This window comes from Pristis pectinata, chromosome 23, assembly GCF_009764475.1.
Source record: "Pristis pectinata isolate sPriPec2 chromosome 23, sPriPec2.1.pri, whole genome shotgun sequence".
NCBI classification, from domain to species: domain Eukaryota; kingdom Metazoa; phylum Chordata; class Chondrichthyes; order Rhinopristiformes; family Pristidae; genus Pristis; species Pristis pectinata.
In genome coordinates, this window is record NC_067427.1 from 12,293,313 (window position 1) to 12,312,854 (window position 19,542).

General features: G+C 38.6%; 1 protein-coding gene across 1 annotated transcript in view; it reads left to right on the forward strand.

Annotated features, from left to right (window-relative positions):
• The first annotated feature begins 589 nt into the window (after window positions 1–589).
• gpr107 (G protein-coupled receptor 107) overlaps window positions 590–19,542 on the forward strand; it is a 79,987-nt gene continuing 61,034 nt past the window's right edge. Inside the window, exons 1-9 of the mRNA XM_052037065.1 lie at window positions 590–701; window positions 6,046–6,168; window positions 11,489–11,539; window positions 14,878–14,966; window positions 15,066–15,226; window positions 16,271–16,308; window positions 17,743–17,796; window positions 17,892–18,002; window positions 19,110–19,243. Of these exons, the coding sequence (XP_051893025.1) occupies window positions 603–701; window positions 6,046–6,168; window positions 11,489–11,539; window positions 14,878–14,966; window positions 15,066–15,226; window positions 16,271–16,308; window positions 17,743–17,796; window positions 17,892–18,002; window positions 19,110–19,243 (860 nt within the window). The 5' untranslated portion in view covers window positions 590–602. The remainder of the gene's footprint in view (window positions 702–6,045; window positions 6,169–11,488; window positions 11,540–14,877; window positions 14,967–15,065; window positions 15,227–16,270; window positions 16,309–17,742; window positions 17,797–17,891; window positions 18,003–19,109; window positions 19,244–19,542) is intronic.

The window sequence follows — 19,542 nt, forward strand, 5'->3', positions numbered from 1 at the left end:
CATTCGTAATTTTTACTTTAAAAGGTCTATTTACTGGGACATGGGCAAATGGGACTCGCTGGGACTGATGTCTTGTCAGCATGGGCGAGTTGGGTTGTTCTAATGTCTCTTTACCTTCAGCTCAAAGAAGAGCAACCTCAGTATTACGTTTGTTCTTCATCAAGAGACAAACTTCGCGTGGGTTTCACATCTGAACATTTTATTAACCAACACCAGACTGGCTTGTTTTCCCTCCTTTTTGCAGCCGCTTCCTGTTCCCCCGTGTGACTCCTTGCATTGCCTTCAGGGAACTGTAGTTCTTTATTATTAACTGCATAATAACACAATCAACTTCTCCACTCTCTGTGTAAATGAGATTGATTTTGTCTGTGTAACTGGGGCACAGCAGTGTTGTTGCTGCCCACAAGGCAGCTGAGTGAAAATGGGGCTGTTCCCTTTGCGGTTGCAGCGCCCCGTGACGATAGGCCTCCCTCACGTCGGGTCTGGGCCATCGATACCGTCACGTCGTTAGGCAACGTCACACCCACGCTCCCGCTCGTTGCCATGATCCCCGGCAACCTCTGACTCGGGAAGCCAATCCGGCTGGTGACGTTGTTTAAACGATGGCGGCGGTGGGTCGGTCTGTGGTGCGGAGCGGGCTCCTTCAGTGGATTTTGTTGCTGACAACCGTTCGGGGTCGGATCCATCACCTGATCCTGAAGGTAAAGGCCGGGGCCCTTACGCTTGCGCTGTTCTTTCTGGAGTGACGCTCATCGGGGGGTTGAAAACGCTGCAAATGACGGACCCAACTCGGCATTCAAACGTTGCACCCGGGTGGAAACCCGGCCTTGGCTGCGGGGTCTGACGGCTGCAGACGTCCCCTCGTTTCCTATCGCACTGGGAGGACAGGCAACTCTCATCGGAATAAGGCGGATCATCAGCTTCGGAATTGGATCTCTTCTCATCTGTTAGTTCCCACCTTTCCCAAACGTGCTGCCCCTTCTTGGGCTTTGGTTGCATTGTTGCAGGTCCTCCTGTGATACCGCGTCACATGGCTGGTAGATGTGTGACAGCAAAACAAAAAAATCCACTGGCTGGAAGCCGTTCAACTGCTTTGGCGGAACGGCCAGGCTAAACCTGCTTGCAACGAATATCCAAGCAAATACACAAACGCTGGAAGATTTCAGGCAGCATCTGTGGAAAGAGAAACCACTCACCGCTTCGGGTCAGTGAACCTTCCTCACTGTTTCCCTGGTTGACTGGTTTCTCTTTCCAGAGTTGCTACCTGACTGGCTGAATTCTGCCAGTATTTCTGTTTTTGTTTCAGATTCCAGCATCTGCAGTTTATTTGTTTTCCAACATCCAAATATGTACACTTCCTACATGCATGATATGTGTATTTTGAACCAAAATGTGTTTCTTCCAGCGTTTCTATTTTTGTTTCAGATTCCAGCATCTGCAGTTTTATTTGTTTTTCAGCAACCAAACATATACACTTCCTACAAGCATGATGTGTGTATTTTAAACCAAGATGTGTTTAAGTGGGTTTGCAATCTGCTTTGTTCTTACTAACTATGTAAGATGTCTTATGTGTTGACTATTCTGAAATATTCTATCCTAAAGTAATGGGCAATGAATTGTTTAAGATCCATGGATTCAATTATTTAGATAATATGACGTTTTATTCTTCCTATCAAAATAGACAACTTAAAGTTTTTCCAAAATATTCCATTTGTCAGATATTTGCTCTTATTTAACCTATCTTTGTAGCCTCCTTATCTCCTCTTCACAAATGCTTTCTTACCTATCTTTGTGTTATCAGCAAATTTAGCAAGCAATTTTAGTACAATCATCCGAATTATTTAAATTGTTTAAAACCTGAAGCCCTTGCACTGATCCTTGTGATACACCATTCATTGTGTCTTGCCACTCTGAAAGAATATCATTCATACATCTTATTTCACAGTAGCCAGCCAATCTTCTGATGACTTTAAAATGTATTCTCCTACACCGTGAGTTTTTATTTTCTGCAATACTTTATCAAATGCCTTCTGGAAATTGTCCTCCTTAGAGTGACAGAGGCTGAGGGGGGACCTGATGGAGGTTTTTTAAAATTTTGAGAGGCATAGATAGGGTAGACAGTCAGAATCTGTTCCCCAAGGCAGAAATGTCAAACACCAGAGGACATGCTTTCAAGGTTAGAGGCGGGAAGTTTAAAGGTGATGTGAGGGGCAAATTTTTTTACACAGAAGGTGGTAGGTGCCTGGAATGGGTTACTAGGGGTAGTAGTGGAATCAGGCAGTTTGGAGTTTAAAAGGCTTTTAGATAGGCACATGAATGTGAAAGGAATAGAGGGATGTGGATAACAAACAGGAGGAGGAAATTTAGTATAAATTGGCATCAAGATCAGCACAACATCGTGGGCCAAATGGCCTGTCCAGTGCTGTACTGTTCTATGAAATCTAAGCATGATAAATCCACGGTTTCCTCTTTATCCATAACGTGTTAAAGGGGCCCCCTTAAATCGGTCAAACATGATCTCCCAACACCATGTTGAATTTGCCTAGTTATGTTGCATTTTTCTAAGAGCCCTGTTATAACATCTTTTAATTTTCCCAATGACAGATGTTAAAGCTCACTGGCCATTCAGTTCCTGCTTACTGTCTCCCTCCATTTTTAAATAAAAGAGCTACAATGTTAATTTACAAACTAATGAATCTAGAAAATTAAAAATTAAAAAACTGTGCATCAGCTATCTCCTGAGCCACTTTTAAGGCCTTGGGATAGTACATCAAGGCCCAGGGATTTGACAGGCCATTGGCCCAACAATTTGCTCAGTACCACCTCCATGATAATTTTCCTGCAAGCATCATCCCTTCCAGTTCATGATCTACAGCTATTCTTGGAATGTTACATATCCATTAAGGTGAAAACTGATGCAAAATATCTGTTGTATTTATCTGCCATTTTCTTGTTTTCCATTATTAATTCCTCAGACTCACTTTCTATTAGACTGACATTGACTTAATTAATTTTAAAAATATTTCTGGTGAACTTTATTTCACCAAAGTCTAATTTTATCTTCCTTATTTTTGCTCATTTTTTTGCAGTTTTAATATTTTGTCCAATTTTCTGATTTGTAATCTGTCTTTGCACAATTAAATGCCTTTCCTTTAAGTTTGATACCATTTTTAAACTTCTTTCTTAACCATGCTTGCTGAGTTTTTCTCTTGCAACACAAAATACCCCTTTTACAAAGTTATCATAAAAAAGCTCAGGAACATTACAGAACCAGTACTTCTTTCTGTTTAAAGTTCACTACGAAGTGCATTTGTAGTGGATTCATTGCAAAGCAAGGGGTTTAAAGTGCTAGATATTCAGTAGATAGTGCATTACTTAAATATTTACAAACAGAAACAAAATGACAGGCAGGATAAGAGTAGCTGGTTCCACACCATGAAAACTAAACCACAGTTTCGTGATCCCCCAAACCACCCAGCCCAGCTCCCATAGCCATTGAAATTCCTGGGAAAGATGGAAAACCCAGGGGCAACAGAAGGTAAAGTATTCTGTGAAACCCCCCCCCCCCCCGACCCTTTCTGATATCAAAACCAATCCAGGAGTTCACATAGAGCAAGTGTTAACTGCAAGGAAACTGTTGTCTTTCTAAATATAGTGTTCTGACTCCTAGAAGCCAACTAAGAGGTCACCTCGCCTATTGAGATCTGATTTATCTATCCCCCAGAACGTGAAATGTTACATTGATTCGCTATGAATAAAAGTTTGTGAAACATTTTAACAATGAAAGCTTATCTTTTCACCTCCACTTAAAATTGATGGTGACAGAAAGAAATGCAAAATATAAAGTCATAAAACTTGTCTTTCTCTACTAGAACAGTAAATAGTGCAGTGAGTAATTCGCCCTGTTTTCTTAATTCTGTTTTCTACAAAATTATGTTTTGCTTTTCTTCATTACACTGATAAAATACTTCTTGTAGCCATTGGGAATTGGAATCTGGCTGTAGCTTTTAATTACAAATGACTGTTACTCCTGTCCAATATTTTCAGTGGAAATGTGTTAGAAATTCAGCCTCAATGCTGTGTGCTTGATTGGACTATCTTGTGGTGCACACCCATAAAGTCAATTTCTTGTCCTGCTTTGTTTGGTTTGCTGATCATAGTCCAGTTTATAGCATATGCAATACTGGAGGATGTTATTGCTAATGAGCAATCAGTTGGAAAGAATAGAGAGAAGGTTTTGTAAGGTCCACCGTTTAAATTGATTCACTCTTGGATCTATTACATTAATAACATACAAGTCAGTTGTTCTTTGAGAGTCATTAGTAGGCTCCTAAACATTGTGAAAAGATCAAAGTTTGGGTGATAAAGGACCTTTGAGACTCATTGGCATTTACTCAGAACTGTGTTTTCAGTGATGTTGTTTGACAGTTGCATTCCAAAGTGAGAAAGCTAAGGGTCAATAGGTGAGGGCGTGATTCTAACTCGCATTTCTATTTAGAACATTGATGTAGGTATGATAATATCTTATTCATATGCATTCCAGGGAAACAAAGATTCCACTGGCAGAGAACAGGATATTGCGATAAAAGCCCACTGCCCTGGCATGTGTGATGACACTAGTTGAATTTAAATCTCCATAAGGACAATGTTATAGGATTTCATAAAAGCTGCCACTGAGAGGCAGTGGGGACAATTTTTTTTGAGATACGACTGAATTTCAACCAATTAAGCTGCCATCAGCAAAATGTCAGAATATTTCGTTATACCAGGGCTTTTTGCAGTATTTAATTGTGATGTTTCTGAAAAGATTGTCATCTGTGATGCAAAATCGTGTTATCATGGACAGGATGTTGAGTAAAAGGTCAAAAACTGAAGATAGTTGTATTTTGGACAAGAGGGATTATACAGTAAATGTATTTTTTCCCTAGGATTTTTACTGCAGCTGTTGATCTCAAAATAAATACATAGCAACATTTGCAGTCACAGTGATGCCAAACATTGTTAACTGTGAACAAAAAGCAGAAAATCCAAAGCAGAAACAACTCTAGAAGGGTGGAGAGAACAAATGTCTGTGACGTGGTAGTGACAAAGGGAGGTTTGTGACCTTTCATCAGAACTATGAAAAGTTAGAAATCAAAGTTGTGGCTAGAACCACTGAAGTGTCTGTGATAAGGTGGAGACCAAGGAAAGGTTAAATTACTCAAATGGTTTTGGTGCCAGCTAAGAGGGAGTGATGAAGGCTGGTTAACTGTGAAACTGATTTCTACAGAATGAGAAAATCAGTTGCTGAGCATTAAGATAGAAGTGTAATTGATTCTGAAGAATTGAGTGAGGAAGAAGATCAATGCACTTGACAGTGAACTTTAGGAAGGAATCAACAAGTTGATCATCTTGGATGTTTGGGTATAAATCACTAAAATTAGCATTAAAATGCTAAAGCTATGAGAAGCATCAAGGAGGCCGCACTTTTTGCATTTCAGCTTGAGAAGGTACATGAAATCTGTTTGCAAGGGACCGATAGAGGTGCTATATGTATAAGGAAGTGCAAAAGCAACGAAAATATTATCTTTTAAAGGAATTGTGCAATTACAGAAATTAGTTACAGATGAAACCATTTTGGTCTTGAGTTCATAGTGCAGGTTTAGAGGCAGTCTGATAAGGGTATTCAAAACTGAGAAGTTAACATAAAAAGTTGGAGAAACAGCTTCCACTGGTCTACAAATGAGTATTGGAGAGAATTTAAAGTCATCACTAGAAGGAACGGGGAGATGAAAAATTAGGATAAAGAAGGCCTACAAGAAATTGTAATAGTGACCTTAATAGCATTTAAAGATGAAGTAGACGATACTTTGAAAAATAAAAAAATGTTTCACTATTCGGAGAATGACTAGAAGAACAGGAATAAGTTGCTTCCTCTTTCTAACAGCAGGCACAGGCTTGGTGGGCCTGGTGGCTTCCAACTCTCCTGTAAAAGTCTTTGATTTTCTCTTCTCATCATAGAAAAAATATTGCAGTCATTTACAGAAAGGCTGTTTCTCTTTGCAGGATGATGTGAGACAAAAGGTCCATTTAAACACATTTGGTTTCTTCAAGAATGGAAATATGTCTGTGGAAATGACCAGCTTGACTCCAAAGGAGTTTGATTTCAAACTTGTTGATAATGCTGCAGTAAGTTCATTGTTTCTTACTCTATTGCAGGACTGCAATTTTTATAGTAGCAGCAATTTCCATTGCTTTAATTGCATTTATCATTGGAAATGAGCAAGCTTGAGGTAAAATTTGGTACACGTTATGCTCAGTTGCAAAATGCAATTTGGTAAATTGGTTTATTATTGTCACATGTACCAAGGTACAGTGAAAAACTGTTTTGCATGCCATCCATACATATCATTTCATTACACAGTGCATTGGGGTAGTACAAGGGAAAACAGTAACAGAATGCAGAGTAAAGAGTTACAGAGAAAATGTGGTGTAGGCAGACAGTAAGGTGCAAGGCCATAAGGTGTGAGGTCAAAAGTGCATCTCACCATACTAGGGGACCATTCAATAGTCTTATAACAGCAGGATAGAAACTGTCCTTGAGCCTGGCAGGTACATGCTTTCAGGTTTTTGTATGTTCTGCCTGATGGGAGGAGGGTGAAGAAAGAATGTCCAGGCTGGGTGAGGTCTTTGATTACGTTAGCTGCTTTACCAAGGCAGTGAGAAGTGTAGATAAGAGTCCATGGAGGGAAGGCTGGTTTCTGTGATGTGCTGAGCTGTGTGTGCAACTCTCTGCAGTTTCTTGCAGTCTTGGGTAGAGCAGTTGCCATACCAAGCCATGATACATTCCGATAGGATTCTTTCTTTGGTGCATTGATAAAAATTGGTGAGGGTCAAAAGGGACATGCCAAATTTCTTTAGGCTCCTGAGGAAGTAGAAGTGCTGGTGCGCTTTCCTGACCGTGGCATCTATGTGGTTGGACCAGGACAGGCTATTGGTGATGTTCACTCCTAGGAACTCGGAACTCTCAACCCTCTCAACCTCAGTACTGTTGGTGTAAACAGGAGCGTGTGCACTACCCCCTCCCTTCCTGAAGTCAATGACCAGCTCTCTTGTTTTTCTGACATTGAGGGACAGAAAAAATAGGTGACAATGTTGAAGGGTGTTGAATTTGCTTTGTGCAAAAGAAAACTCAGAGCCTTTGCATACTCAATTCTTGTCTATTTAAGCAGAACAGCAATCAGTGATACCGATGATATGTTGAACTTAAGATTCCTAGTAAGTCAATTTGTCTGGTCTGATCACTGAGGCATCATAACTCAAGAAGTCAAGATAATGAAGAGCCATAAGTGACTCCTAATATACAAATAATTTTAAGTTGCAAGGTGAGACTGAAGGACCGTGAGATTTTCTGCCTGAGAAATTGACACCTCGGAGATGCAACAAGCCATTGAACCTGGAATGTTATTGTGATTCATGGAAGTAGAACAAGGAGAGAGTGGTTCAAATTGGTGAAAGTTCATTTTATCACTGATATTCAGAAAATGTTAATACTGATTTGGTGAGCGTTTGGACTGACCAACTATCATGGAATTTGGGAATAATTTATGAGCTATTTAAGTGCTATAATCGGCAATGTTGACTTCCCCAGGTGAATGTATGAGGATGGTGTGATTAGCCTTCATTATCCTTTGGAATTACCTTTGAGAACTATGACTCAATATATCAGTATGTTGAGATAACTGGAGCAGAAGAATATTATCAACATTAAGAAACTTCAGCCTTCAAAATATTTGCAACAAGAATAGACCATGGAACACTTTTTCATCTTGCATTATATTTATTCTTCCCTCTTCTAAAGATTCTTCTAAAGATTCTGGTTCATGATGGTATAATTCAAGTAATCATTCTCAGATATGACATCACAGCCAAACCGGATTCTTGTCCTTGTGTCTTCTTCACGTGTGCACTTTCACACTGGATTCTGACACAGATGAAATGCTGCTTCCTTCCCAAATTTCTTGCTGCCAAAACTCAGATTGCTTAAGACTTGAACAAGGGATTTTCGATCTGTGTGGTTCCATTATATTGCAATTATCTTCACCACGTTTGTCACATAAAGACACCATTTCAAACATCTTTGTTATTGAGAAGGGTATATTTTCTGTTGTAAAGATGGAAGCCCAAATAATAGTTGTTACTCTTGCTACTCAAAATGTAAGATGTGGATGTCATAGGCAAGGCTAGTGTTTTATTCCCATCTTGAATAGCCTTTGATGACGTGATGGTGCTCTCAAATTATTATTAGGTTCCCGGATTAAAAAAACAGTGACAATAGAGGAATAATCATATATATCCAATGAAGGATGGTTTGTGACTTGGGGAACCTGTTGAGGTAGTGGTGTTTCTATTCACATGCTGCTCTCATCCTTGATGATAGTCGCCCTAGTCCTGGTAGGTGATGTTGAGTTGTCCGGTTGAGTAACTGCATTGCATGTTGTAGATAGGACATGGTGCAGCCAAACTGTGCTGATGGTGGAGAGAGAGAATGTGAGTGTGGCAAAAGGTTTGGCATTGACTTGGGCTTCTTTGCCGTGGATGATGTTGAGTTTCTTGAGAGTTGTTGGAGCTGAACTGATCAAGATAGATGGAGGGCATTCTATAGGGTAAAAAGGCTTTGGTGTCAGGTAGTGAGTTACATGCACTTTGAAATGCTTTTATAGCCATGTTTTGTTTTTAATGGCCAGTTTAATCGAGACTCTGATGCTAATAAATGTTGGTTAGACTCACTGTCTCTGGAGATGATTATTGCATAGAACTTGTGTGGCATGGTTGTCACTTGGCCATTTGTCATTCCATGCCTGAATGTTATGTAGGTTTTGTAGTGAGTAGGCATGTGCTACTTCTGTTGCTGAGAAGTTGCAAATTGAACATTGCACAATCATCTGTGAATATCTCTGCACCTGACTTTGTGATGAAAAGAAGATCATTGACGAAACAGATAAAAATGATTGGGCCCTGAGCAACTACTACAGTGATGTTATGGGGTTGGGATGATTTGACCGCGAGCAAAAAGAAGCACCTACCTTTGTGTGAAGTATGATTCCAGTCAGCAGAATGTTTTACCATTAATTTCAGTTTTACCAGGGGAGTGTTATGGTCCATTGTTGCATTAACAGCAAGGGCAGCCATTCCCACCTCTTCAGTGGATTTCAACACCATCTTTGAGCTCTGGAAACCCCAAATGAGCATTGGTTAACAGGTTATTGGTGCAAGAGAAAAATGGGTAGCATTATCTAGATGTCTGCACTATGAAAGCTGTTGGGGGGGAAAAGAACTTCACGATATGTTTATTTTACTGAAGCATGACTGTAAACTGTTTCTGATGTGGCAGTAAATAAAATAATTTGCAGCTAAAAATGCACGCACAGAATATAGGAACTATAAACCAATCAAATGATGTTAATTTGAATGAGGACTTTTTAAAAATAAATTTAGAATGAAATGTTAAATTGAGGCCTCGTATTCTTGTTTAGGCGAATGTAAAAAAGATTGCTGTGGCAGGAAAAGGAAATGGCCTTGTGGAATCCTCAGTGTATCATTGCCAAAAATTTATTCTTCAACACTAAAACAGACAGTTAATCATTGATCTTTCAGTTTAATTTTGCTGAGTGTTATATTTGTTAACAATGGTGCTTATGTTTCAGAATTAATTGTGTTTGACAATTTTTTTAAAAGTTTCTTTTGAGAATATGCATGTAAGGTGGATAAAGGGGAACCAGCTGATGTAGTGTAGCTGGATTTCAAAAAGGGCATTTGACTAAGTGTCACAAGGTTACCAGGGGGAGATTTTTCACCGAGAGGGTGGTTAGAGTCTGGAATGTGCTGCCTGAAGAGATGGCAGAGGCAGATGCTGCTTCTTAAATGTTGAGAGAGTAAGATGAGTACTTGAATCACCAAGGCGTAGAAGGCTACGGAACTCATGCAGGTAAATGGGATGAATGTAGATAGATATGACATGCAGTATGGACATGGAGGCCAAAGGTCCAGTTTCTGCGCTGCATGACTCTATGACTCCGAGGTAAGAGTTCTTGGCATTGGGGATACTGATGTAGGATGGATAGAGGATTAGTAGAAAACATGAAATGTTAAGGTTAGCAAGCTGTACCTAATGGGGTGCCACAGGGATAACAGGGTGGAAAAGCATGACGTGAGGAGGTTAAAAGGAGTCAGCAAAGAGAGAACGCAGAGATAACACAGGAAGATAGCATGCAAGTAGAGGTAATTAGGAAGGCAAATGGAATGTTAGCCTTCATTGTAAAGGTGATGCTGTATGAAGATAGTGAGGGGAGAGGTGAACAGAAAATGTTGGAAATGTTCAACAGGCCAGAAGCATCTATTAGAGAGAGACAGAATTGAGATTTCAAGTTGATAACCCTTAGATGCTGATGTATGATCATCAACATGGAATGTTACTATGCTTCTCTTTCCATAGATGCTGCCTGACCTGCTGAGCATTTCTAAAATGTCCTGCTTTTCATCTGCACCTACAGTACTTGGCTTCTGGATAAAATTAACAAACTTTTGTTATGGCTGTGTGCACCAGGAATACTGTAAACTGTAAAGGAGGGAGATATTTGGATTGGAAACAGTTTAGAAAAGATTCATTTTGTTGAATTCAAGGCAGAAAGGGTTGAGGAACAATTGAGCTGGCTGGGCCTATGCTCATTGGAGATTAGAAGAAAGAGAGATGATAATGAAATGTATAAAATTCACAGGGAACTCGACATAATGTTGATAAAATGTTTCCTCTCATGAGGGAATCTAGAACAAGAGGGGCATAACCTCAAAATAAAGGGTCACCCACTTAGGACGGAGACGTGGATGGTTGTGTACCTTTCGGAATTTTATGTGTCAGAGATAAGTGGAGGTCGTCATTGTATATACACAGGGCTGAGATGTACCATTTTAGGACTTTGGAGGTAATTGGTTTATTAAGTATCAGTGAAAAGCTTTTGTTTGCATGCTATCCAGATTATTCCAGCCATAAGTTCATAGAGATAATACAAAAGGAAAACAAAACAGAATGGAGAATATAGTGTTACTGTTATAGAGAAAGTGCAGTGCAAGTAGACAAATAAAAGTGCAAGGGCCATGATGAGGTAGATTGAGAGATCAAGAATTCAACTTTATTGTATAAGAGGTCCATTCAAAAGTCTGATAATAGCAAGATAGAAGCTGTCCTTGAGCCTGGTGGTGTGTGTGCTCAAGCTTTTGTAGTTTCTGCTTGATGGAAGCATGGTGACTCTGAGAGATGGGACCCATGAGAGTGAGCAATAGGCCAAAATCAGATCAATCATGAGTGGCGGTGCAGGCTTAAGGGGTTGTAGAGCCTACTCCTGCTATTTATGCTCTTGTGAAATGCTTTGGGACATTCTCTGATGTAAAGGATCTAACATAAATGCCCATTTTTCTTTTTCTCATTTCATTTAATATTTCTTTATTTCAGCTGGGGCTAAGTTTGGACCGAACCAAGAATGATGGTTTCTCATCCTATCTGGTAAGTCAGCAATTGCATTCTGGAACAAAGTTAGCAATTAACATTTATTTTAGTGCAGTTCTTTTAACATCGGTGAGTCTGTACTCCTTTGCTCAAATCGTCATTGTAGTTTTGTGAACTCAGTGGAAGCAAGAAGTTCATTGGACTTTGGAAGGCATCAGTGTTGACCTTGCCTCCCATCTGTTGTGACTGTGAACTGAGTCCCCAGAGAGGCACTGGAGCTGGTTGATTAAAAATGTCTGTATTCATCACGACAAGCAGGCATTCTCTTGGAGGCCCTCTCAGCAGAGTCTCCTGAACTCAAAGTACATCAAGTTTTTATACTTTTTAAAAACAAAAATAACAGCAGATGATTCAATACAATTTCAATAGCTACTATTACATCACTTACTTCAATATTTTGAGTCTGACAAATGGTTCCAATGAAGTACATATTTATGCTGTAACTGACAAGACCCCTCTGAATATTCAAGCACCTTTTATTGGAACAAAGTAATTTACATGGATGGTCTCAAATCTTCTGAAGACAGAGATCCCATATGCTCAAGGTTAGTGTTGTGAGGGCTGACTCTTTGGGTACCCAAATATTTCAACTACTGATAGAGAGTAAATATGCCTATGACCCTGTTTGGTTGCTAAGTGACAAAATCAGTCTGGTCTGGAAGCTTCCTTGATTTCAGCCACAGTAGTGCGAAATAACCCAGCCAGTGTTGCCTGGTTTATTTAACATACCGCATTGTCTTGTGTTTGGCTGATACATGCAAGAATGTCACATGGTCATGTCAGTTTGTAAACTATATCTCCTGAGCAGCCAGCCCCCTGCTGTGGGCTAGTAGCTAGTGCTCTGCAGACAGGACTGTTTGTTTACAAAGCTGCCCTTTTAATTTCAAACCCATTGCTACTTGCAATTTATATTAAGAATATTAAAACATTGTTATCAGTCAATATTTTGCCTTCAAGTTCTTCAGGACCTCTACCTAAGCTCATTTCTAGCAATTTTAATGGTTGTTCACAGTGATTGTCAGTTTTGTGCCTTCTAAATTATCTATTTGGCAAACAGTTAGCACTGTCCTCTTTGACAGACAGCTTTGCGTTTGTCTCTGAAACCTGGATTGAGGAGTATTGCATGAATAATATTTTGTCAGGGGTGTCAATATCTTCAAATTGAGAAGTGAGGTATAGCCCCAGCTTTCTTCAGCTGGATGTCAGAGGCCTTTGGAACTATTCAAAGCATTTTCCTTGATTGTGTGTTTAAATGTTCACCATTAATTAATTATAGTGTTTTCCCCAGTAGCAGAAATCACTTTTGGTGATTTCATGCATTTGTGTATACTACAAAGTGTGACGAAGGTGCAATTATCTTTTGAAGTTTTGCTTAAAAATGAAAAGGAGCCTCATTGACTAGATTGTCCTGAAGTAATTTCATTCAGTGTCCTTAATTTCATTCAGAACTCTTCTGAGACCAACTCAATTGGATTTTTCCTCAGTCAGAAAACGGTTACAATGAAGTTTTCTATTTGGTTGGAAGGCCATATCTATTGAAGTACAATAAAGATTGGTGTTTGAGTCTTGGTGAAATGCATTTTATATCATTACCCTTGGGCCTCTTATCTAAATCAGTATATCCCAACTTTACCTTGATACAAAGTTATATGGGAACTTAAGCTGCCAGTATGATGCAACAAAATTGAATGGAGATGTTAATGAATTGAGTGCATTAGAATATGTTGGAAAAAAATATAATTTTGAAAATCAGACTTTTTAAAGTAGTGAGAAGCTCACAGTGTTGCTCTTTACAAGGCCTTGGATGTCCTTGCATGTGAAACAGAGTGAGTTATTATACACATCATGGAAGCATTTAAGAAAGCAAATATTTTTTGTAATGTCTTTATTACAAAAGAATTATAGCAATGAGGGGAAAAAAGTGGAATTGAATCTTGAAAGATCTCTAAGACCAGATGGAAATGAGAACCTTGTAGAGACCTTGATCAAAATTTCAAAATGTTCATAGATTAAGGATTCTCTTAAATTTTTAAAAAAATATGTTGCTTCCCTTTTTAAGAAAGCTGAGAGAAGGAAACAAGGGAATTATGGACATGTCAGCTTAACACTAGCTATTGAGAAGTATACGTATAATTAAGGATGGTTTCCATGTGCTTTGAGTGGATTGGCATGGTCTAGCTTGGAGTTGTAATGAGTCTGTCTTCCTTGTCAAACATGACTAAAGTATTTTCTAAAGAGGTGGGTAAATTGGTAGACAATGGCACATCCATGGTGTTACTTATCGGCAAAAGTATATACTTCTTGAAAAGATCTCTTGTAAGAGACTTGGGGAAAAATTAGTGTATGTGGAATTGAAAGCATGTTATTAATCTGGCTTGGAAGTTGGCTGAAGGGCATGAGACAGCTAGGATAATGGATAGGTACTCAAATTGCAGCATATGTCTAATGGGATCCCACCAGGATTTATGTTGGAGCTTAGTTAAATAATGGAATAGAAAGCCACAAATTCAAATTTGTTGAAGATGCAAAGATGGGCAGCTTTCTGAATGCATTAATTTACAAATACGTTTTGCATGACTTGAGATGCACATATTTCTCAAGTCTCCTTTCCCTTCTCACTTTCTCTCCCTCCCCTTCTCACTTAGAATTAGCCTGCAGACATACTCTGGAAAAAGTACTTGACACCCAGAAGTTGTCCGAACACCACAGTATTTGATGCAATGCCTGTCTTCTCCCAGCCATGATTTCATTGAATGGCAGGTTTAAGGATCAGATTGGCCTGCACCTGTTCCTGTTCCTGCATTTTTACCAGAGTAGTATTATTGAATGTAATTACATAGAGCCCTGCTGAGAGCACAGCAGGAACACAAGACAGAATTTTGGTCCGCCACCCTGAGAGGCTTCAATTTGCTCGTGTTCAGAAGAATGAGAGCTGACCATATTGAAAAATAATAAAATTCTTGGGAGAGCTTGACAAGTCAAATGCCAGGAAAATGCTTTGTCTGGTTGAAGAGTCGTGAAGTAGAAGTATAGTTTAAGAATAAGTTGCTGCAATTGAGGAGTGATGTGAGGAGAAGTTTGTTTATTCACAGGATTGTAGTATTCTCGAGCTAGGGATTTGAATTCTCATGTACATTTGAAACTGAGAGTGATAGAATTTTTAATGTTTATGGAATTGAGGTACAAGAAGATAGTCTGGGAAGGCAGAGTTAAGGCATGATTAACTGTGGTCATAAATATGTGACCAATTCCTGGTTCTGTTTCTTGTTTTCTTATGTGGTCATTAATCTAGGTAAAAGCAAAGTTTTAATTTTGTGATTTCTGTTTTTTATTAGGAAGATGATATTGATTTTTGCTTTTTGAAGAAAAAACCACCCACTGATACACCTGTCACACTTTTCCTTTTTGACTTCCAAACTCAACAGTGAGTACATGGCAAAAAAAAATCTTGGCTTTGGAATCTTTAATGACAGCAGATTAATTGCTCCTTGGTGTTCTATTTGCATTTCTTATTGGTTCCCAGTATTACAGTTCTGACATCAGGCAGCAATCAGCCACCAGTCAGTGATGTTGGGACCTCAGGAAGACCGCTATCAAAGGGCAAATTCAGCAAAACAAATGGGAATACCCAGGGAAAGGTGAACGTGAGTGAAACAGCAGGCCAGCCTGTGGAATTGCAAAAAGGTAAGAAATAAAAACATGTTTTTCTTTGGCTCTTTTAATTGTTGGGAATGTTAACAAGGAGGGAGGTTATTAATCACTTAACCCCAAGATGCATGTACACACCATCTGGTAATTGTTTACAAGAGGATCTTGGAAAAGGTCATAATCTGCTTAATTTCTCTAAAGTGGTTGAATGGTAAAGGAATGCTGGGTGTTCAAATGTGGAAAGAGTGAATATTTTTTCTAGGAATACAGTGATGGAGATTACTAGAGGAAACAGTTTTAATGGACAGGTCTTTGAGATCAGGATAACTTGATCAGTTGTTATGGTCTTGTACATTTCTTGCCCTGAGGGATGGAGTTCATCTGTTTTATTAAGGTGTACCTCATTAACTTTTCCTACCTCAACAAAAAAATAATTTTCTTGCATGTATACCACCAGACAGCCCTAAATGTGCTTATGTATTTTGTCTTGAATGAGAAAATTGGAGTAGCATCAAAGTTTTATGTTCATTACATATTAAAGGAAGTTTTAAAGGAACGCAGTTGAGAATTTAACTCTACCACAATGCCGTCAGCTTTCAGTTCTGGGTATGGAAGCATGAAGCCTATCAGAGGTGCATGTGTCATTAGTTGCATCTACTCATGACATTTCTGGGCTATGTTCTTGTGTTGAATATATTACTGAAATCGGAAAATCAGAATGGAGATGGGGAAATTACAACAAATTTTCCTGGTCAATTTTTGTAATTCTGCATGTTGGCAAGACACTAAAAACAAGGCAGATAAAACTAAAAGAAAACTTTGGCTGATTAATCTTTCAACTTTGAATAACAAGATATTTGATATCTCGAGCAATAGATTGACACAGCTCTGGTTCTGCACCATATATATTGTTGGTATCCATGCTTTGAGTACATGATCAGGAAGTTTTAATGTTAATTTCCTATTTGTATGGAGAAGCTAGGCAAACCTTGGTGGAATTTTATTTTGAAAAGATCTCAATCTTAAAACAGAAACAATTCATTATACTTTTACTAAGGAGGTGTTTTCTTTTCCTTGCAGAAAAACCAAAATCTCTGGATAATGCTGTTGAACTAAAGGTTAGTATATTCATTATATTTTTTTAACAACATGCATATTTTGTGTTGTTGTAAATGCATGTTTTCCTTTTTCTTCATCATTTTAATGATAAAGGCCTGTTTTTATTTTTTTCCACTTGAAGCTATGTAAGACAAGCAATTTTCTAATGAAATTTTAAGTTGGGTATTAGAGTCAGAGAGGGAGACAGCACAGAAGCAGACTCTTAGCTTTGGCCCACCAAGACTGCTTTGACCATCAAGCACCCATTTGCACCAATCCCACTTTATTCTCCCCATGTTGCCATTAACTCTCCCTGGATTCTACCACTTACAGACAGACTGGGGCAACTTACAGTAGCTAATTAACCTACCAGCCATCAGATATTAGATCAGTTCTGCACTTGGTATAATTAAAGGGGAAGTAATTGTGTGTAGTTACTATCTTGAAGATGGGGGAAGCATCAAAATAATTATTAGTAGTTACAGTTTGTAATAATATCTGAATTTTCTGGTGAGCAATGAAGTACCAGTACTCCATGTGGGTGTCAAAGATCATTTCCTATTGACCTAGCAATGTCTGTGATGTGGACATCCCTTTTCTAACATTGGGTACAAGTTCAATGAAAGGCCTGACAAATGGCAGCAGTGACATCAAACTGGTTGAGTAGCCAATCACATTGAAAAATTCTTACACATTGCAAACCAGAAATGAAGAAGTACAATTTTAAGGAAACATTTTATAAAACTTGAAATAAAGATTTGAAGTGTGCAAAAAAAGCAACTGAAAATTGTAAACAGATTCATTATATTGAAATCATTATGTCGGAATTAAAATCTACATGAAATTTGATGCAAAAAAAAAACTGCTGGAGGAACTCAGTGGGTCAGGCAGCATCTGTGGAGGTAGGTCAATGTTTTGGGCTGAGACCCTTCATCTAGACTGATCACCAGTTTGTTTTTTGCTCCAGATTTCAACATCTGCACTCTTGTGTCTATGGAATTTGATTAAATTAGTCACACTTGCAAAGAAGTACAAATTTTTCAGAATATTTTATGATGAAAATTTTTCCTAAACACTTTAAGAGAACTGATTTCCCATAATTATGCAAGAAAAGGTCATTTAACCAGCATGTCCATTGCAGAAGCAGGGAATCGTTCCCGACAGCTTCAAGATTTCCATAGTTAATTGTGTATATGTGTACTTGATTAATAGCTGTTCAATAGCTGCTCATAACTGCAAAATCTTACTATTACATTTGGTGGTTTTGCATGAAGTTCAGAGACTTGGTGGGCTGCAGTACAGTGTCAATGTGATGGATATAAATATTGATGCTTGCTGTCCAAATTGGTACAACTTGAGTGAGGAGCTTGAGAATAACTACTATACCATAAATTATTGCTTTCAGAGGTTTGGTGGTTCCATTGTAAAACAATAATTCGCTGCTTTTATTCTAGGCTGCAACGGAAACCATTTCACTGCGGAAAAATAATGCATCCTATTCATTCATGGTAAGTTAATGGTACTTACTAAACCAGACAATGTCTGCGTAGAGTTACTTGCAGTGGCAAGTTGTTTAAACCTGGTGTGTTTTTCTCTTAAACAGTTCTCATTTACCATCAATACTGATGAAGAACAAGGACTTTATAGTCTTTACTTCCACAACTGCTACAGTGACAAAACAGCATCTCTTCAGTCTTTTAAATTTGACATGGATGTAAGTACAACAAAGACATCATTACTCTTTATGGAGCAAGGGAGCTATAAGGGACGTTTAAGCAAAATCATCAATATTTGGTTAGAGTAGTTACCTTTTTTAATCAAGTGAAAGCATCTGCATACATTTAAAATTACATTAATTTAATATAAAAATAAAAACGCTGGAAATGAATGTAGAATTCATGAACACCTGAGAGTTTTGTTTATGTTATGAATTTTCATTGTTTAAGTGTCATGTTTAAAAGGCTAACCTGCCTTTATCATTCAGATACTGACAGCCCCACTATGTACAGCATTTTGTTTTTCTTTTGGTTCAGATTTAACATTTTTAAGTTCAATTCCAGAAGAAATACTGCCAAATGAAGGGTCTTGACACAAAACACCAACTGTCCATTTCCCTGTACAGGTGCTGCCTGACCCACTGAGTTCCTCCAGCAGTTTGTTTTTTGCTCCAGATTCCAGCATCTGCAGTCTCTTGTGTCTGCCAAGTCCTTCCATTATTGAGACACTGCCTGCATTCTGGTATCTTGCCCAATTAGGCTATCCTTGCTTGTAATAATGTTGTTGAATAGCACTTTTGCTGGAGTAAAGGAAATGCTTGTTGCAATTATGCGACAGCTAACTTTAAATGAAGCTGTTGTCTTTATTTCATAACTGAGGTTGAAAAATAGACATTTACAGCACACAAGGTGGCCATGCGGGATTAGTCAGCCTAACTTTTTAGGAAAAAAAGTTAGGCTGACTAATCCTACTTCCCTGCTTTTTGTGTGTTACACTACAACAGATCCTCATCCGGACAAGTTTTAGAAGTGGTAAGAATATTAGTCTTACCGCCCTTTCAGGCAATCATTACCAAACTCCCACCATTCTCTGCAATAAAGAATAAGTTAGTCTCCCAATTAAATTAAATCCATGTCCCCTTAAAAATGACTTCTCTGAGGGAATTATCCTCATGTCCACTCCATCTTGGCCTTTTTTACTTTTAGACATTCTAATTAAATATCCCTCATCTTGTGCTCTTCCAAAGAAAAGAACTGCAGAATAGCCAATCTTTCCTTGGAATTGTAGATTTATTGCTGCAGCAATCTGTGTGATTTTCTTATAGATTACGATAGTAGAATACAACCCTGGCAGCTACTTGTCTGCAGGGGAGATCCCACTCCCCAAACTCTACATCTCCATGGCTTTCTTCTTCTTCTTGGCTGGAGTTCTATGGGTTTATATTCTCCGAAAACGCAGGTACCATGTGACTTCATACCACATTGGACAGTAGGGCCTTCAATGTGCAATTAGACATTGATTTTGCATGCCAACAATCAGGGTTGTAGTATTGCAGATAGGTTTATAGGAGTTGGACAAAAAAAACATTTGGGGCCCAATTTCATAATTAGATTCTGTAAATGATTAATTAAATCATCCTCTTTTGAATTTGGTTTTGGTACCTTGATATCTCTGTCAAGTTTACAATGAATTCCAACAAACTGTGTTAATGAGGTGGATAGGGGAAGAGATTTTTGCTGTTTGCTAGTTTGAATTTC